The sequence below is a fragment of the Simochromis diagramma genome, unplaced genomic scaffold (assembly GCF_900408965.1).
Source record: "Simochromis diagramma unplaced genomic scaffold, fSimDia1.1 OVJJ01000604.1, whole genome shotgun sequence".
In the NCBI taxonomy this organism is placed as follows: Eukaryota; Metazoa; Chordata; class Actinopteri; order Cichliformes; family Cichlidae; genus Simochromis; species Simochromis diagramma.
This window is the reverse complement of record NW_024387416.1, coordinates 3368340-3389647: the sequence shown is the minus strand read 5'-3', so window position 1 is coordinate 3389647 and position 21308 is coordinate 3368340. Positions and strand designations below refer to the sequence as shown.

General features: G+C 42.4%; 1 protein-coding gene and 1 non-coding gene across 14 annotated transcripts in view; one reads left to right on the top strand and one right to left on the bottom strand.

Annotated features, from left to right (window-relative positions):
* The first annotated feature begins 5360 nt into the window (after window positions 1-5360).
* Window positions 5361-21308, top strand: part of LOC120721844 (collagen alpha-1(XXV) chain) — a 152714-nt gene continuing 136766 nt past the window's right edge. For 4 of the 13 annotated variants that reach the window (XM_040012504.1, XM_040012501.1, XM_040012497.1 and 1 more), the window contains exons 1-2: window positions 5364-6076; window positions 6204-6273. In XM_040012504.1, the coding sequence (XP_039868438.1) occupies window positions 5777-6076; window positions 6204-6273 (370 nt within the window). In that variant the 5' untranslated portion in view covers window positions 5364-5776. Of the gene's footprint in view, window positions 6077-6203; window positions 6274-21308 lie in introns of all 13 variants that reach the window. The other 9 variants (XM_040012507.1, XM_040012505.1, XM_040012498.1 and 6 more) reach the window with 5 other exon arrangements.
* Window positions 16780-16852, bottom strand: trnar-ccu. The gene has a single exon. It is a non-coding gene; the product is annotated as a tRNA-Arg (tRNA).

Genomic DNA, 21308 nt, shown 5'->3' with positions numbered 1-21308 from the left:
TTCTTTCTCCCCACTCCCTCCCACACCCTGCCCTAAAAAGCATGTACACGTGCACCAACAACTACATATAAGTTGGAGTGGTCTGAAACAAACCGTGACCTCCCCGTGTGACCTATCCACAGAGTGTATGGTCCTGAGCACACGTCTTAACAATTAGGTCTTGAATTCGTCAGATCTGGTGTAATGCTATGATCCCTCACTAGATGGCGCCCGCACATTAAAAAAAGACCCATGACTCACAATTTACTTCACTTCTTAGTCTTTCTTGACACCAAGAATCAAATAAATTAGTTCATCCGTAATAAAAACTCTAAATGGTAAATGGATTAGTGCTTATATGACACCTTTTCTACTCTTTTACTCATAGCGCTTTTTAGAACATGACTCATTCATGTACCTTTTTCTAGTGCTTTCTATCTAACATTCGGACACTAGTGGATGCGTCTGAGAGCAACCCAGGGTTCAATATCTTGCCCAAGGATACCTTGACATACAGACAAGAGTAGCCAGAGATCAAAACATCAACCTTACAATTACATAAGTGACCTGCTCTTCTTTCTCCAGAGTCACAGGACCAAGTAAAACTACTTGTTTCAGTTTGATGCTAGATACGATGAGCGCATAAACAAAAAGAATATATATATTTATATATATATATATATATATATATATATATATATATATATATATATATATATATATATATATATATATATATATATATATATTTATATATATATATATATATATATATATATATCCATGAGACCAGCACTATTTTTCCAGTCTTCTGTTGTCCAATTTTGGTGAGCTTGTGCAAATTGTAGCCTCTGTTTCTTCTCAAATATTATGGTTTTGAGTCCCATCTGGCTTGCTGACAGCAGCATCCATCTGCTTCATGTTTTGACACATTGTGCACTCAGAGATGCTCTTCCGCGTACCTTGGTTGTAACGATTGCTTATTTAAGTTTCTGTTGTCTTCTTGTCAGCTCAAAGCACATTCTGAAACACCACCAACAATGGCACATTCAAAGTCACTAAAATTCAGCTGAACTTCAGCGGGTCATCTTAACCCTGTCTATGTGTCTACTTGTACTGAGTTGCTGCCATGTGACTGGCTGATTAGATATTGGTGAAGGAGCAGGTGAACATGTGTACCCAGTGAAGCGGTCGGCGAGTGTACATTGGATATCTGAGGAAATACTGGCCACGTCTGGTTTCAGGTGACTGTGTCGGGTCAAATTCAGAATAATAATACAACAGCATTCAGCAGTAGCTTTGCTGTAACACTGAACATCTTGTCTTCTAGAATTACACCTGATCCATTTGTGTGGCCACAGTCCTTCCACAGATATTCTTTTTAGATTAAATAAACAGTTTTTTATTCATTTCATTTTATTAATCCTTGAAAAAAAAAAACAAAGGAAACTTCATTTACGCTGATGCTTAATTTGATGTTTGGTGTGGTCTAAAGATACACAGTAAAAAAAAAAAACACAATAAAAGATACAAGATAAAGATTAGAGAAAGGACTCATGTAAAACAAGTTCAGACAGAAGCTAACTTGTGTATGATAATTGAGCATAGAAACTGAAAGCAGTGTTTTACATTCAGTCAGACTTGAGGAACTTGGCATGATCATCAATCACTGGGCTGGTGTTTGATATCACCAACCACTCTGCATAGAAGTTATGTAAAATGATTCTTTCCAAATAAGAGTCTCATAGTTCAAAAACTCCAGAGAAGACCACCCAACAGTTTCATATAAGGTGCAAAGACCTGTACTATAAACACCTCCAGTACTGAGCCTGGGAGTAGCATCAGAACAAAAAAAAAGACGATTTAATGAACTCGCAGCATCAGAAGAGCCTTGTATTTATTTAATTGGACACTATCAGCCTAACAGGCTGGCTAACTTAATGAATTCCTGTGCAAAGTGCCTTTTAAGTCAATACACATTAGTCAGTAAATTGGATGAAATACAAGCTGCTGACAGACTGCCCATCTATAAAAATGGGCTCTATCCCTAACGCACAGGTGTCATTTCTCCCAGCTCTGGCTGATTAGACTTTCGCTCGGGATGAGTTTGGGAATTGCACGAGGACACGGGACCTCATCTGCTGATTCTAAAGTGGCGATTTTGTGCTACAAAGCTAAGAGCAGAGTAGGGAGACTTAAGCAGTTGAGGAGGCTTCACCTGAATGAACATACTAAGCTTGACTGTAAGACCATGTGAGTATTTACCACGGACGAAAAAAACTCCTGGATTTTGTGCTCGGATGAAGCGTTACATCATGCAACAAAACAGCAAATCCAGTTTTCCACTTTTGTTGTCACCTGATGATTTCAGAGTTTTCTAATTGGTTACTGACTCCACAAAAACAGTGAAAGCAATTTAAAAAAAAAAAATAAAATACAATCACTCTCCAAAAATGACGTGTTTTCTTTCTCTTGAGGCAGATTTTGACAATAACTTTTTGATCTAAAAGATACAGATCTCCAGTAGTTTTAGTTTCAGGTTACAAGCCAGAGATTCGAGTGCTGATTGTGCGGGGTCAAGCGCCACTTCAGAAAACAAACTACTGCAGAAAATCCTTGATTAGTGTTGGAACATAAATACAGAACACCGTGTCAGATCTGCACCGATAACTCGGACATCTGCAGCTGTGCCTGTGGACTCTGCGCGTTTCCTTCATTCTGACTGACTTGGAGTGGAGCTGCATTAAAATGCAAGAGAGCTGTAAAGAAGAGCCTCGGAATAAGGAGTCAGGAGGATGGGGAGGTTTATGGATATTTGAAGTCTTCTGCCATTAAGGATTTCTGACTGCAAATGAGAAAAAGAATTCTCTATTCAGTATTACTCAGAATTAATTTCGGCATCTTGAAACGGGTGAGGCATGTGGAGAAATAGATTTGATGTTCATGGGAGGAAATTGGTGCACTTATCCTCCACTGTGAGTGGCGTGCCTTTTATTTAATGTTGAGCAATATATGTTCTCATGAACAAAATCAGGAAACATCATTAAATGAAAAAGACCGACAGTTCGGCTGTTCATTCAAACTAACAGCACTCTGCATGTCAGTCTTTCTGCACGTGATGCATAATAAGGGGAGCGCTTGCATTGATGAATACAGCACAAGTAAGCCAGATGGTGTTACCATAGCCCAGTAGATGCATTAGATTGTTACTGGATGTGGATTAGAGTTGATGCAGAGTGCGAGAATTATCAAAATGTTGATTAACACCTTATCAAAATTGAAGGACTCAAACAGTCCAGATGTGGAGTAGACAGTGGGGTCACGAGATACTATATAGTCATTCTGTTATTGGACTTTGTTGCCTTTTATTCCCCAACTGAGGGCTATTAACCCAAATCAAGTCCTATGAAAAACGAAATACACTTAATGTTTCAATAGCTTGTAAAACCACCTTTCGCTGCAATAACTTGAAGTAACAGATTTCTGTTTGACTTTATCAGCTTCACTTCATTGACCTCTGCGGGCATTCATCCTGTCCTTTCACAGCTCTCTTAATCTCCTGCCACAGTATTTCAGTCAGGTTGAAATCTAGACTTTGACTGGGCCATCGTAACACCTTGATTTGTTTCTTTTTCAGTCGTTCTGTTGTAGACCTGCGCTGCTTGGGAGTCATTGTGACTGCAAAACAAGCCCAAATCATCACCCCTCCACCAACGTGCTTGATAGTTGGTTTGAGGTGATTGTGCTGATATGCTGTGTTTGGGTTTTGTCGAACATGCAGTGCACTATGGCCAAACGTAGCACCTTTCTACTACTTACCTTCTTAAATTTTTGGAAGAAGTGAGACTTGAGTTAGTTTTTTAAAGGACATCGTGCAAAGTTTGTTTTTCACATAACTTTATGTGAGGAGAGTTTGCTCTTTGAAGGAAGAACATAGATGACATTAGGGGTCTCAAAACAATGAATTCATGTGGCTATGCACTGACTCTAAAAATGAATGACTTGTTTGATTGTTTACCTAATATTGATTATCTGAGTGAACTTTTTTTTATACACAGTGGATCTTACATTCGTCTGTAAGAGGAAGTTGCTGCAAGTTTGTCAAGTTAATTAATGATGCCTGAACAAAGAGGCCCATCACGCAGCCTTTTCACATTGTTAGAGCTACTTACAGGCTAACTTCTATGATTTTTGTAGTTGTGACCTAACCAAGCACAATCTGGCAGGGGTGTGTCTGTGGATAGGCTGGGGTTTCATTTTTTCATTTTTTTTTTTTTTTTGGTTTATTGTGGTTTAAAAAAAGATTTATGACAATGATGTTACCATGAAATCAAAAGAAAAATAGGAAGCAGTAAAGCAGTTAGTGAAATCCATCTGTTACTTTGATGTATTTTTTTTTAGCACAGCAATGAAACTGAAAAAACAAGTGCACAGGGGTGGTGAGGAAGTCTGAAACCATCTGCGATGTAGATATTTCATTTTTAGAACCTTTAATTCTGCTCATATTTTCTTATGAGCCGTATGAATATTTGATACAAATACAGTGTTGTGGGTCAGTTGCTTGCATCCAATAGCTAAATGCAGAGATCAGTGCATTGAGCTACTGTATATTTTTATTGTTCTGTCGCCCCCGTTCACATTGATTATTTATGTAACATTGTCTTAGAGCCGAATGCAGCATTTATCCCAAACATAGTTCAGTCCTGAGCAGACCTCATTCATGTTTGTTCTGTTGAAGCCCACAAATGGTCCAAACCAATAATTTGCTCACTCTAGGCAGGCGGATGTCACAAAATCAAAAAAGAATGCATACTGTTACTGTAACCTGTGACCACATATTGATTCGGTTGTGCAGTGCATGGCACTTTGCTTACTTCATCAAAGTCACAATAACAGTCTCCTCTGGAAAAAGAAAAAAACCATGCCCACTGCTGATTTGAAGGTCCATTGTGTAGGATTTGGGAGGCACTGTTGCAATGGAATATACATAATTATGTTTTTACTACTGTATAATCACCCCAAAGTGTCATTTTCTCTTATTTTAGAATGGTCCCTTCATATGTCTATAGGGAGTGCGTGCTCTTCCACCCACAGTTTGCAGTGTTGGACCAGAGTGGACATTTAGAGTTTGTAGTGGCCACCAGCTTGACGATGGAGGGTGAGGCCGCTGAATCCTGCACACTGTCCGTTTAACTCAAGTAATCATGTGGGCTATTTTTGCAAAAAGTTTCAAATGAATTTTAAAAAATGTGGCTAAATGTGTCCTTGTCCTTACTGATCATCACTTCTCATCAACAAGCTAATGGCAACTGTAGCCCCCTGGGCTGAAATAGCCCAAAAGGAGTGAGCCAATAAATTATGTTAATCAGTGGGACACGTTGGAGGCGTGTTGTTGCCTTGGTGAGGGGGGGAGCATGCCTGCGCCACGGAAAGGCTTCAGTCTTAATGCTGTGTCCTCTGCGTGCGCACTGCCTCCCGCTTCCACGCTCTCCCTCTCTACTGTTGAGTGCATAAGAGCGGTTTCCTCTGAAGACCACTTTGCAAAGCTCCGTGCAACAAGTTTGCAGGAGCAGCAGCGGCACGCCGTCACGCAGGTTGACTTCACTCGGCTGGAGCTTGAGCGGCGCTCCACTCATCCATCTGTCGCTGTCACCACAAAGTCACCGTACGTGAACGCAGCGTTGCAGGCGCACACACGCACGCTCGCTCACTCACTCACACAGAGCAGAGTGCCATAAATTGGTGACTCCGCGCCAGATGCGGTTTGCTCTCAGCAGCGCGTGGAGTTGTTAGTTAAATGGAGAACGCAGTGGCGAGAGGAGCATCTAAGTGCATGGAAAAAATGGAGAAAGAACTGTCGCCCCGGCAGAAGCGACACTACTGCCGCACGACTGCGCTGAACGTCTTCTCCTCGTTTTGCTCCGTGGCGTCCGTCGCCTTCTGCATTTTCCTGAGCATTAGCGGAGCTGACATCAAGAACCGAGTTGTGGATTTGGAGAGTGCCAAAGGCGAGCACACCTTCACCCGTGCCCCCGGCTACTCCGTGGAGGATTTCAATTCACTGATAGAGGAAAGAGTGGACGAGCTGCTCTCTCAGGTAAGATTGGCTTATGCGCTCGGCTCTCCGGCACTTTGTTGTTGAGCCCTTCACTTGCGCGTAAATGGACTGTGGTTCACTCAAAGGGCGAATGAATGAAAAATGATGCTTTTCTTTCACCTTTCAGCGCTCCTATGAGAATTTCGTCAAGATTCGGACAGCCAGACAAACATCACCTGAATGCAACTGCCCTCCAGGTAAAGGAAACTACTTTTCCAGTGCGGTGCGGGCGCGGGGTTGCATGTGGGAGTGTGAGGTACTGGCTTTTAAAGCGCGTTTGACTCCGAGCACAGGCTGGTGTGAGAATGAATGGAAGCTTTTCAGGGACAGGTTTTTTGTTTGTTTGCATGTTTGTAGTTGATTTCATTGAATCTGATGAAATGTGACAGTGCTGATAGTTCAGGGGAGGTCTCCTGTGAAGGATGCGGACAGCTGAGCGCTCAATGCACCTAACAGAAAGAAAGGCATTTAACAGCCGTCTATACATAGAGGTGCTGAGAGATTATCCGACTTGTGATGTTGCCTGCTCCCTTGTTCACATGGAGGAGAAGTGGGAGAGGCTGAAATTCACATTTCTAACCAGTAGATGGAAACATTTATTCCTCCAGTGTAGCTCAGCATTCTGGTCATTTTAGGACTGAGCCGAGGTTGGGTTGCCAGTGCATCGTAAGGGGAGGGGGGGTCGAGGGGAATGTTCTGGATTTGAACTTGTGGGTTTATGGTTTACTTCTAAATGTTTGCCAAGCCACTATTGTGCATCAGTGTAGGTTAGCCTTCAGGGGAAAAAAAAAAGAAATTAATAAAAAATAAAAACAGCCAGTCCTGCTCTTGAATGTGTGATTGACAGCTCCAGTTTCACTGCAGTAAAAAAAAAGAAGAAGAAGAAGAAGAAAAGATAGAAATTATAAAATAGCACCGACAGAAAACAGATAAAAAATACAACATTAGCCGATAAGGTGAAATCCAGATGGAAAACTCTGGGTGCATCGGGGACTTTGAGGGGTTGAAAATTACAAAAGATCTCTCACACCTGCCCTTAAAATAGCTCACGAGTCCCTGAAAACGAGGGACGGTGCGTAAAAATTGCTGCAATTTTGTAACAGTTAATGCAACGTTTTTGTTCATCCCCTTGAATTAAAGCTAAAAGTCTGATTGTTAAGCCCACATTCAGTTAATGACTCAGGCACCAGTTCTGTTTTTTCAACATCTACAATAATGTCACATCTCCATGTCCAGACATATACAGAGATAACAGGGTGTCAGATAAGGGCTATATACTGTCAGTGATAAATAAAATGTGTCTATTTCAACTGATTCTCAGATAAAGTGAAGGATTCAGTCTTTGCCCAAAAGTTATGCATTTTAGCATTTTAGGCTAAACGACCCAGTTAAAGTCCATCCATCATCTGAAAACTGCTTCGTCATAAAGCCGAAAACAGGGCTGTGTTTTCTCGGCTCCTGAAAGTGCTGACATTGTGGAGTTATGTTCTTTACAAGTAAGTAACATCCTGCGGATTTCTTAAGGCTTTTTTTTAATTACCTTTACATGCTTTTTCATACATGTGCCAAATATCAATATGAGCACCTCGAGTAATGCGTTCAAAAGGTCACCAGCAAGCATCCCGGCTCCTTAATGGTTATCCGACAGATGGGATGAATTGCTCCTTGATGTCAGAATGAAGTACGCTGTATGGCCTGTCTAATAGCATGTTACTGCAAAGCACTCTAGTAACATTTCCATGCTCTCAGTGAACCACACGTGAACTTTGCGTTCCTTCCTGGCACACTGCTGAACCACTAGGTAGACGGCATGCTGCGGGACGCTGACATGTTTTCACAACTTTTTAAAGTTTGATGAAGAGGGGATCAGCCTCAGTCAACTCCAGCTGGGAATGTTACACAGTAAGTGTGAACATACTGTAGGTGACCTTTCTGGAAAAAGTCACAGTGCATAGTGGTGCTTGGAAGGTTTCATGGAAAATTCGCGGGTATTGGCAAACATCTGCGCTGCAGGTCTGAAATTAAGGTGTTGAATCCCAACCAAAGAAAGTGCTTTGTTGTTGACCCTCAACCCCTGACCTCCCCTGTTTTTTTCTTTTTCCTTCACCCTGCCAAATATGAACAGCAACGCAATAAAAAATATGTTTATATACCATAATCAGACACGGGCACAAGAAGAAACGAGACTAGTGCGAGTGATAATCCCAAACGAAAGATCCTTAATCTTCAGTTTTCACAAGTGCTCTATCAACTGCAAATGTCTCATCTGCAGAGTGGGCATGCCTGAATTAATGAGCCAGAAGTACTGCGAGTATTAACCATAATGAGACACTCGCAATCAGGCGGCTCTCTGTTCTCAATCCCTGTCATATGTTTGCTATTTATTTTCTCCCTCCACAGTTCTGTAAAGGGGCAGAGAATAAAACAATGCAAACATTTCACATCAAATGAAGCGAGACGACGCTAAAAACCAAGACGGCTCCGAGCTTGATCCTGGAAGCTGGCAGCTAGTTGTGGTCTCTTATTCCCCACCCCCTCCCCAACCCCCATTTATTTTTTGAACTATGATTTCATACAAAACACATATATCATCAGTGTACTTTGAAGAATCTGCAGCGTAGTTTAAAAATCCAAACGCTCACGCAGTGTAAGCGTATTACGCACGCAACTTTCAGTAATACTTTGTTAGTGCTTTGGAGCGTGCTCTTTCCAGGCAAATAACTTTATACTCTATGAATTCTGAATGGGCTCACTCAATATCTAGCCTCTCCTCTGTGTAGGAGACAGCCTGTGGCTCAGATGAGGTCTTTTTTTTCTCCCTCTCTCTCTTTGAGGGGAGGACCGTAATGTGCTTTTCACAGTCTTCACTTTATTGCTGTCAAAGAAGATGGAGTGGTTACACAGACAGAGCAATGGTCCATAGCTTGGGGATATTTTATAGGTTGTTCCTGAATCATGGGAAGTTTTTCGCCGTCTTTATCTGAGAAAGTCGACTGTGAACTTCTACTGTGTTTTATTCATGCTGATGTCACTCCTGGCGGGAAAAAAAAAGTGATGGGTTTGCCGATGCTGTTTGTCATCTTAACAGCGAGGGGGGTGTCGCTTTGTGTTATTACTCGGTTATTACTTTCTGAGGGAAAAACACCATTCTGACACGGGCTAACTTTTCCCTGCAAACTGGCACAGTCTGTAGTTGAGCTAGAGATGTGTCTCCTGGGATGGCAGTTCCTGTCAGTCGGTCCATCTCTTTGGTGCAGGCTGAAATATCTCAACCAGAAGGACGTTTCACTCTGACATTTACGGCCCACAGAGGATGACTCCTGCTGATTGCTAGACTTTTCCCCTTCCTCAACCAGCGTGTTAACACTTCTTGGATGGAATGGCATGAAATTTAATATTAATAATCCATCCACCTCCCACTACATCGCGTGCAGACACATTTGCTCCCTGTGAAAAATCACAATTTTGTCTTATATGACAAAGCCAGCAAGCTAAGACACCTCAATCAAGCCGTCAGATGAAGTTGGCATCCATGTGTAAAGGAACAAACAGGTGGGTTTAGCATATGCTGTTAAATGATCCGGATAGAAACTAACTAAACCCACAGAAAGCTAACCTAGCATGGACTGCAGGATAGATTAATAGCTCAGTAAGACACATTAATGGAGACTGCCACGCTCTCCTATGGTTTTTTTCACTTACCCAGTGAGGAGCAGGGCGAGCCTTTTCACGCCATTAAGGAGACAGAAAATTACATTAGAGACAGAAAAACGAGAGGGGAAAAATGTTTCAGGGAAAAAGGTTCAGGTTGATCAGGGATGAAGAATAGTGAAAAAAAATATATTTGGAGTGTAGAGTGGTAAAACGTAAGCTTACCAGATCTCCAAATAGCCCACGTATGTCTGACAAAATAGCCAGCAGACAGAGTAAGTGTGTGTGTGAGTGCCAGGTTTTGACAAGAAGGTACACAGCGTGAATTAAAACATATGGATTGAATTTTAGTGTGAGTTTAGTGTGTGGTGGGGAGCCCAGCAAAGAAACTGCAGAGCCAAATTACTCACTTTGAACAACAGTCAGTTATCCTGAGCTTCACATTGTCTGAAAACGTATTTTACACCCTCCGTTACGATTAAGGAGTAAATCAAACCTGTGAAACCATCATGATGTGAGAATGTCTCCAGTCGCACACACACCGCGCTCTACACTGAAGCGAGTCCCTTTATAATAATTGTTTCAGCATTCGCGGGCTGTTTCCCTTCTTCTTGTTTTTTTAAAATGTGCGTGTACCTTCTCCTTCCCTGGGATCTGCATTCCAAACAGGGCCTGTTGTTTAATGGGACCATAATAAAATGTGCCGTCAGCAAGCACTGGTGGTTTGCGCTTTCTCCTGTTTACTCACCCATACGCCTAATTCCCCGCGCAGCCCCCTTTCCCCACTCTGCAGCATTTCTTGATGTTAACACTTCAAAAAGCCTGGCAGCAAAACACTGGCTGAAGCACTCTTGAGAAAACAGGAACATATTACTTGTAATGTGTGGGACTTTGTTCTCCCCTCCCAAAATACCCAGTAGTGCTTGTCAAGTGCAGAAGGGCAGCAGGGGGCCACATCAGCTGGATGTTCTGTCTTTTAGATTGCAAAATACAATCATAAGCACATGCAGCTTTTTTTCCTTTCATCCTTGTCATCTCCTGAATTGATCTGATTTCTTTACCAAGAGCGAAAATACACACATTTCAAACCAGTCCCAACTTTCTCCACCCAATCGCTCCTTTTCAACTCTTTGTGGCCACGCTGGTTTCCAGTCTCCCTTTCTGGCTCGCCAAGTGTGTAATCCCTCTGGCCTGATACAGTTACAGTCATGCCAATCCCCTCAGATATCCTCACCTCAGTAGAGGCAACTGGTAATTAATCACTGACAGCTTTTGAATTAAGCCCTCTGTGTGGTTTGGTGGTGGGAGGTGCACTAATAGCCATGTAATCACTGAGTGATAGGTAAAGCTAAGCAGACTTCCAGGTAGCCACTGAGGCCAGCTGCTTCTGGTTAAGTGAGTCCGGTTAGGCTGTTTTTGCGACCACGTGAGATCGGAGACAATGTTGGAGCCCAGGAAACTTTGCCCGGAGGCAAAGGTGAACAGGCAATTATGATTTTGATTGCTGTTCAATTGCATATAAGTATATCGCCATAAAAAGAACAGTGGACTCCAGATAGTGAATAACATCTTGCCGGGGTCATTTTATGCATGAAAAGCCTGACTCATTCACCTCCGACTCCACATCATTCCCAATAAATTGACATGACGTGATTTATCGGGATGAATCATCACAAGTGGTACTTTTACCTTAATTTTCTAAATTTACACAAGGCTGGATATAAATGGCAGGGAACACATGGTTTCTTTATTTGACACAACAGTTTTTACGGGAGATGGTGAAGTCGCTCTGTTGAATGCACTGGAACTGACTGCGGGGCTTTGAAAGGGTGACGCACTTTTCTCTTTTTAACTATACATTAAGCTGAGGGGACGCTCATAATGGAGAGCAGATCACATGATTTTTCTATGAGCGATGTCAACAGCACTCTGCTGGAGATTCAAGCACCTCAGGCTGGGAGAACGGGGCCAAAGGAATGGACCAGAATCCAAATGCTCTTGCCTAATGGTTCGTCTCATGTGTCCTCGAAACATTTCCTGGCGGTGATCCTCAGTCGTCATTTTGTGTGGAATAAAGCAGGAAGCATGGAGATCCTGTCTTGGCTGCTTGTACACTTACTACTTGGAAATGAAGAGGTTTCCATCACCAGAACTTTGAAAGCCTGTGGCACACCCAACCACTTAATAAAAGAACTGTCTCCTTTTATTTAATTTTTTGACATGCTTTCTTCTTTGGCACGTTTTCGGCATTATCAAAGCACAACGCTGAACAATGAGATACAAATTATTAAAGGTGGAGCACCCTTAGAGCAGTGTGGCTTTATGCCTTTCGTTAAGGCTTCTCGCCCTGCGTGCATGTGCTCAAATGCTCGTTCTTGTTCCTAATTTGGGAAGTTAGTCCTCACAGTTTGTGTTTTTTGTTTTTTTTTAGATCAAAATGTAGGAGCAAAAAAGATTCTGCAAAGATGATTATAAAACGTCATGCTACGCTCCAGCCGATTAACCGGATGTCCGCGTGTTCTTCTTGGTGGTCGTGATGCATGCTAACACAGCCTCTGCTCACATTGCCCTGTAACCTCCAGTGTGAAATCACTGCTGTTGGTCTGCCTTGATGCTCCCTCTCCCAGGATCCGGCAGGCTTATGTGAGAGCAGGGTGGCAAATCATCCACAAAAGACGACTTATAAACCCTCTGCCTCGTAGCACTGGGTGCCCTCTGACACTAGATTGAAAGTTGAAGTTGTGCTCCCTCTGAAAACTACTGAAGTCTCCTTCTTCATGAGCCTGCATACTCATCCCTGACCTGCTAGTATTCAGACAGACAAGTGATACCCTTTCAATGCCTCTCCTGGGGAAGCGTCTAAAGTAGTCATTGTTTGCCATTTGTGAAGCGTTGCTGGTGGTACATCAGCGCGAATAACTATTACAGTGACATTACTGTAATATTACATTAATTGGCTGGTAACTATGTTGCTAGTGTTTCTCAGCATCATGCTCTCTGATTTAGATTTCAGTCTAACCCAATTGTCTGAACGAGTACATGTTTAATTTCTTTTCACTGTAAGAATGTCTTTCCAGTGTCTGTCATCAAATTCAAATCAGTATACCGTAGCTTGATGATGCCAGCTTTCATGGAAATTCTGGGCTCCAGACAGAAGAAAACTAGGAACCCCCGAGGCGATCCCCACATGCTCCTGCACCCGCCTTCCTTGCCTGTGGCTTTGTGCCCCAGGCCTGTCAGGCCTCGCAGGCATGGAGGATGGCGGGTGAGGGTCACAGATGCCGCTGCTCTGTATTTTATCAGCCTAATAAGAATAGTCACTGCAAATAAAACAGGCTGGTGTGCCACAGCAGAAAGCGATAGTTTTGCTAGTGTGTGGATGTCATGCAAACTATTGTTGATATAGTCTACCCGCTATTTATGGGCTTTTCTAGAAACAATACATTTTCTAGAAACAATGGATGGCCTTTGCTGAGCCCCATGTTTTGTTTATATGCATCATTTACTTAAGTCCACAGTCTGATTGCAGCTTGAGCTTTTCCATGTAATGATCACTTCCACAGCTCCAAAAATGGCAAATCCTGATTCAGATTGTAGGTGATCACAGAGAAGCTTTCTATCAGTAGAAGAGCTGGTGACACTGAGACAAACAGTGATCGAAGGTCAGCAATCTTTAAGTGCTCAGAAATCAACCTAACACCAACAGTACTCAGATGGGCTGGACGTATAGTACCTTTCTACTCAACGTGAGCACTCACAGCACGTTTTAAGATGAGTCTCATTCGCCCAATCAGTCACTCACTCACTCCGTGTCTTCCGAAAGGATACTTTGACACATTACTTTTGGAAAAAGAAGCCAAAGACACATACCTCTGTTTGCATCGGGGGAGCTGAAGTAGAGTAGGCGAAGAGTTTTAGTTCCGGTGTCAAAGTGAATCTGTCACCATCGTGCATCTCCATCCTAAAAACGCAATCTCTGAACTCATTAAGGAAACCTCAGAATGCTTAATTCCTGTGTCGTGTTCCTCTTTCCAGAGGAGCAAAGTATGGGATGGAAATGGCTCAAGACCCGAAGGTTCTGCGGTGGGTCATTAAAGCTGCCCAGAATATTACTGGCACTCGGTAAACTGCGTTATCGATGAGCTGCAGAGCCCAAAGAGAAGCCAATAAGATAATACCTACCCCAACCACAGCTTGTTCCCAGTGCTCATATCTGGCGATCAATAGAAGTATTCCCTGATGTAACACTAGATTTCGGAGCAGTTTCTTTGCTCAGGTGGAGAGATTGATCAGTTTATCTCTATCACTTGACTACAAATAATAGCTGTATTTTTCTATTTTTCATTCATTTGTCTTTTTTCTTCTCAGTAGCATGAAGGTATTACATAAAGAGTTTTTCTTTTGCACACTGAACATGCATTACTGTGTACAGAGAGGCTCAAACATTCAAGAGATGTTGAGAACACTTGAGGAGGACTTTTATTTCCAGGGTTTTTTGATACTTCAAGTTCAATTATTTACAGTGGTTGTAAACATTTATTAGCGCTAATAATTTGAAACGCCCGCTCATCAATTTTTAAACCATGTAGTTTCAGCACAAACAAGCAGGCAGTCCCTCAAGCTATTCAAAGACAGCGGGGAATCAGGCAATTTGTCAAAGTGGAAAAAGTGATGGAGGCAAGCTGGGTTTGCCCAGCGGCTGGCCAAATGATGCATGCTCCCAGACTCCCCACAGGGTACGCCAAGCAGTTGGTTGGATCAGACTGTTGTGTTTCCCGTCCAATGGGCTGATACACCTTTTCTGGGTGTTTCTTAATGTCTCTTTTTACTGCCTCTTCTTCTAGGTTCATTTTAAGATATCATAATGTCCCGCATCAAATCCTCTTGGCGTCCTTGACGACAACCAGTAAACAGAGGACTTGCGTACTGTCTGGCGGCTCTTACTTCTCTGCTAAATGTGAAGTAAAAAATGAGTTATGTTGTAGATCAGGGAGGGTAATAAAAACACTGAGCAATTATTCCAGCCCTTTTGCACTCACATATGTGCTATTGCACATCTGTGAACACAACTGGACAGCAGAATATGCTGATATCATCCCCCTCGGAGTACAAATATGGAGACAACAGTATCACAGAAACATGCCACCACAGAGCCTTTGTAGCTTGGCGATCGGCGCTGGGAAATATTTTTATGTTATTATGTGTCCTTTCTCAATTAAGAAAGGAAGAAAGCGTGGAATAAAATGAAACGAGGCCATTCATTCTTAATCTCTGTCAACTGTGATGTTAAAAACAGCGTGGAATGCGGTTTTCTAATTACAGCTTATGTAATACTATTTTTCCACAATATTTATGATTACTTTTCCCGCCCTTTAGCATGCAATTAATCTAGAACACGCAGTGAAATAACAACAAACAGTACGGTGCCCCACGCGGCAGCTTGCCAGATTTAGCCTACCTGTGAACGTACATGCGTGTACTGCATCAATGTCAGCGAAGGTGAATCGATACGCAGAAAGTCGCTTCGTCGTCTGGTCGCAGCTCAGACGGTATTGCTTCGAGAGAGCCCCTCCCCTTCTATCTGATGAAGAAGAGGGTAGAAACAGCTGTGTAAGCCACAGTTAAGGCTTGGAAAACCCAGCAGTAGACAGACAACCCTGTGCACTTTAATTTAATTGGCTGGTCATACGATACAGTTCAAGCAGGCTAGACGCCTCGTTAAATGGTAATTTCTGACAGCTTGATAAACTGCATTAATGCTGCGTGGTGGCCTCAAAATAGGCCTCATTTTTAGTCTTAAATGGAGGGACTAAATTCAGAAGTTGAAGACATAAATATAATAAGTGCCCATCTAATTGCTTTTCTTCTGTCAGCCACTTTGAAAACCTTGCAAGCTTTTTAATACTTTGAAAACTCGCTGTCAGGTTATGTGTAATATTAGGAATTGCTTACAAGGGTAAAGACAGAGTGATGCATTCATGAAATAATTTTATTTGTTGAACCAGTCCCTCACACAGTCAGAAATCAGCAGGAGCAGGTGTTTTGACACATTGTGAAAGGCTGCAAAACATATTGCAAAAGAACAAATGTGGGTTCGTACTTCTACTAGCTGGTTTATTACTATATCATGGAAAATAATCATTATCAAACTATATTATATTTTGGAATCACAAATGTAGTGATCACAACAACAGTCACCTCAAGGTACTTTATACTGTAAGGTCAAGAGCCTACAATAATACAGAGAAATCCCCACCAATCAGACGACGCCCTGTGAGCAAGCACTTGGCGAAAGTGATGAGGAAAAGTCCCTTTCAACAGGAAGAAACCACCAACTGACCCAGGCTCAGGGAAGGGCGGCCATCTGCCATGATTGCTTGGGGGTGAAGGGAAGGAGACAGGACGAAAGACAAGACAAGCTATATACAATTCAGTGCTTTTAGTGATGTACTTTAGACATGGTCAAGATGACCTACTGAAGTTAAAACCGAGGAAGGGGCAAGAAAGGTGATTTGGTTCACTTCAGAGAACGATCTCAAAAAGAGAAAATATCCAGTGAGTGGTTGTTCTCTGGACAAAAAGCCCTTCTCAGTGACATTACAAGTCTGAAGAGAAAAGCCAGACTGCTTTGGGTTGATAGAAAAGCAACAGGAACTTAAAGAATTCTTAGCAGTAAGGAGAATAAAAAGTACCTCTTAACATTTCAAATCTTGACAGGATTTGACATGTTGAGTGTAGCCCAGTCCAAACCTGGGCTACACTTTGCATAGACTTACAATCTTCTATTGTCATATTTAACAATAGAAGATTGTCTTGGTGTCCTGGTCTGATGAGTCTCAATTTCTGTTGCAATATTTGGCTCTGAATTTGGCTTGAACAACATAAAAACATGAGTCCATGCTGATTTGTATCAAGTTCAGGCTTTTGCTGAGCTTCATCCAAACACCACAGCCTATCTGAATACTGTTGATGACCATATAGTTTAGAAGACTGTGCTTAATTTCAACCAGTTTAAATGGTGAGGGGATGTGAGCAATAAAGGACTGAATCGTCACCCCAGATGGGACTCGAACCCACAATCCCTGGCTTAGGAGGCCAGTGCCTTATCCATTAGGCCACCGGGGCTCTGTCATTGGCTTCCTGTAATAACGATAGGTGGCACGAGGCAAACAACTGCATAATGGTGCCTTTAAACATATGTGTTACGGTGTACATGTATAAAAGTCATAATGTTTTTAAATCTGTCCACCAATTTAAAGGTAAGAGTAGCACTCTCTTTGCTCTGGTGCACACTGTTGATGATTATCTCAGCTGAATATGCCATTCATCTGGTTTCATGCTGTTCACTCTGAGGTTGATGGGTTGCTTCAGTGCATGCGTACAGTTGTGTTTGTTAGGTTTTAATGAATCCGCCCCACTGAGTGGAAATGTTATGAGATTGTAAAGCAGAATACCTCGTGCATATTTTATACGTCTCACTTGTAAACATGAAAGCATAAAGTTCATTTGTGCCCAATGTAACATCAAGCTGATGGGTTTTTACAAAAAGCCTGTCAAGTTGCACTTTAACTGTTTTCTAATGCTTACATGTTTGCATGTATTAATGTCGGTTTTATTATTATAGACATTACCGCGTTTGTGATATTAACTAGATTACTTGTTCTATGAGTTTTTCTAAAGTGTGCCCACACTTTGAACTTTTTTTAAAATGAAGAATTTGCTTCAAGAAGAAAGCAACAGCGATGCCTCGGGTGTAATGCTTTAAATCAAATCCAGCTTTTCAGACTCTATCAGCCATCGTGACGTCATGCCGAGCTTTGTCGGGATCCAGGTTAATGAGCCACTTCCCATGAGCCCTGCTGCTATCTGAAGCATCTCCAATTCTCATGAGTTTCTCGTACCGGTGCAGCAACCCAAAATTAACTCTTCACCAAGACTTGACTGTGTCTGTATGGCATGGCAGTTGCATGGCAATTCAGCCACAGAGTCCACTGTATAACGTCAACATATTCTAAAACTTGAATGCATATTTGTGCCATGAACCTGTCGAGAAGTGCACTCCTGCAGAATATCATACTTAAATGTTCCGCTGTGCGTCAACGTTTACTCAAAGTTCAATCTTATGCTTCTGTTACCGATTTGCAGTTGTTTAATTGATGTCATTTTTCCTCCTTTTCTGTGAATTGTAAATATTTACTGTTTCGTAAGTGCACCTCCGAGTGTTCTCGCTGCTTTGAGCGCTGTTTCATAAATGTCATGTTTATAGCTTTGATGCTTGAGCAGAGTAAGACTCAGTCACAGTGATGGTTGACGAGGCCTTTTTATATACAAAAAAATCATATATATCCACTTTATGGTCATAATTCAGTTAGCGGTGTGTTGTCAAGGTTATCTCCACTGTGAGTCTGAACAAAACAAATAAAGCCTTTTGAAGACTTTCCCTTCACAGCAGATTTACCAGGTGTCAACTTGACTGATCTGAGGTGCTTCAGGTAGAGATAGTGTCTCACTGTTAAAAATGGTAAAGATGTGAAAGGACCCATCACCTCTTTGCCCTTGAACTTCAAACAAATTACCTTCCCAGCATGCTTCCCACCTGCGCTGTTACTGTGAAACATTTTAATAGCTATGGTGGTGGTGGTGGGGGGATAAATAAAAGAAAAAAATAACGGAGAAGAAACAGGAATTAGCAGGAAGCTCGTTTCGGCTGATTAAATGGAGCGTAACGCTAGTATGTTGTGCCGTGGGATTTGGTACCAGAGATAAGATGATTTATCCAAATGCACGTGCAATCTGAATTTAAGTAATACGGAGCATTTCGTAAACATACTGACACGCTAATGACTCGTTCAGCACCAGCATGCGTTTGCTGTCAGCTCCCACAGACTTTCATGTAGCATAACAAATGAGAGGGAAAGTCTTTCACATGTGTGGGTTTCGCGGATCCCCAGTGTAACATAGACTTGATCATATACTTGTTTTCTTAAAGCAGTTAGTCATGCGCTGTTGGCTATCCCACCTATGAACTGGGAGGTACTTTTTTTTTGAGGTGGAGGTCAGTTGGCAGGAGCTGGCAAAGCATCTGCATTACCCCAAATGTCAGGGCTCAGTAATATGAGGGTGTAGGTTTCATCTGAGTGAGGACAGGGAATAACACGACATAACTCAGTGGAACTCAAGATTTAAACCAAAGAAACACTGAGTCCCACAGGAGCCGGTGTACTCTTGTGAATGTCAAACCCATAAATCTACATTTTGCCAGCGCCGGATCCAGTTGCAGTTTGAGACCGTGCTGCTAAATTAAAAGAAATCACTGAAAATTCTTTATTATTTCATATTTAATTCTCCGCTGAGGTGGATATTAAAGGTAAAGGTAAAAGGAGAGTATCATATTGTCTATTCAGCAAAGTCCTCTGAGACTTCCTAATATACAAAATTGGATGAAAACTCTTCACCACCCTTAACGCTCTATACGGATTGCATTTCTATGAGCGGTGGCAAAGCAAGACCAAAATCAGTGAGTTGGATATGAAGCTGCAGTACCTCTGAGAAGTGTCACGTGAAGCAGAGTACAGTGCTGACAGAGGCCATACGGCATCGTTTTAGGTTGCACATTTGCCCTGCGGCTCTGGGCGTGATGTTATGGTGGCAGGCTCTGCTGAATAAATGCGATCTCTGCACAGGCTGTGCACATTCAGTCATTTTTAATAGCAAGTAACATTATTTGTGGGCACATGCACGCTTGGAAGCTGACTGAGATGCTCAGGGTGAGAAACAACATCTTGCAAGTGCAAAGGCCGGTGTGAGAACTCGTAGAAGGAGGAAAAAATTATATACCTCTCTCTCGTGCTGTATCGTTCTCCTGACACTCTACCCCAGGTAGACTACTCCCCTCTGGCCTGTTCTCAGATTAGCATGTGTTGGCCAAAGTCAACATGGAGAAGAGTGAGGAAACAAGTTCTCATTCGCACTAAGGTTGCTAATACCTCACCATATCTGATGGCAGACTTTGAGATGTGTCACATGGACTGAAATAAATTTAAATCTAATAAATACAATGAGTGCATTATTACTTTTAGCTTAGATTTCTGGAGGGTGGAGACTAATAAAGTGCCTCTAAAGAGGAAAAGGATGTCTGGAGTTTGTGTGAAAAAGAAAAGTGTCAAATATTTGGACTGCACTAACTGTCTAACTCTCAGAAAACTTCAGGAACAAATAAAAACTCACGTGCAACAATACACAGCGCGTACCTGTGCATATCTATAACATAAACGCCTCCATTACAACGTGTGGTTTTTCCACAGTCAACCACTAAAGTACCCATAAAACAAAGCTGAGGGGGGAAAAAGTGCTCGGCTGTGTGCATCTGTGGCGAACACTTGTTGTTGTTGAGTTTTCCCATGGCAGAGGCAAATAGCTTGTAAAACAAGTTACGCAAAAGTCACCAAAACGTCATCACGGCGCTGCTTGCCACCGCTTGATGTCAAAATTGGGTCATGTTGAAGGCCCTTCCCAACCCGCCCGTGTTTAATTGCCATGTGCTAAAGAATTTCCCATGTGCACACAAACCAGTCAAGCCTGGTGAGACCTAATAATTGTTCAGTCAACTCTTTGTGCTGCTGTCTGCATTCATGCTGCCAGATTTCCCCCCCCCCTTCCTTTCTCCGAACGATGGCGGCACAGAAAGATTCGATACTTGACGGGGGTTATCTGCTCAGCAATCCCTTTGCTACATGAAAGACATGTTTAGCTACGTGGTTTCCGGGCCAGGAGCTAAGCTGTCTTTTTACAAGCAATCTTTGATTCACAAGGGACATTTATCCCTTCCTTTCCACCAGTGTTCCCCCTTGTCTGCTTTGTCCAGTTGCCTCTTTCTTCCTCTCAAAGGCTCTCTGCAGCTTCAGCGAGAGGAGCATAGGGACACAAGCTTTTTAGGGTCTACTGAATGGATTTATCGACTGGGTGAGGCAAAAAATAAATAAATAAATGAATAAAAGTGACCGAAATAAGCAGCAATGAGAAAAGCAGAACTGGTGAGGGGAAAAAAATACACTTTGTTTAAACCAGAGCAGCCTGTGTGTGCGTGCTGCTGATATGGATTTCCCCATGAGAAGGTTCAGGTCCCCAAATTCCTCCTCAAACAGGCCTCAAAAAAAAAAAAGATTTATTTGGCTTTTTGCCTCAGACTTGGAGGGAGAAAATGGGAAGCAAACTGGGGTTTTTAGCATGCGCTCTCCAAAAAGGGTTTTCTGTGACGCTTCAGAATGATAAATTATAGAAATGTCTTCGGAGGCCACATTAAATGGTTCATGAAAATAGCAGGCCCTCTGAGAGTTAACTGTGCCTTCTCTGTTTAGCATGCTTTGATGATGGTAAATGGTATACTGTTCTATCTGCTGTGACCAAATGTCCAAGTCCTGAAATGGTTTCATCCTGAGGACTTTTGCCTTAGCGTGCCTTCTCTGTCCTGAGTACGGCAGGCCACCGGTGTGACTTGTTATGCTTGGTGTGGACTCTCTGGTGACACAGTTTCGTTACGGGTAGCTGGGATTTTACCTGCGCTCGCCAAATTCATTAGAGG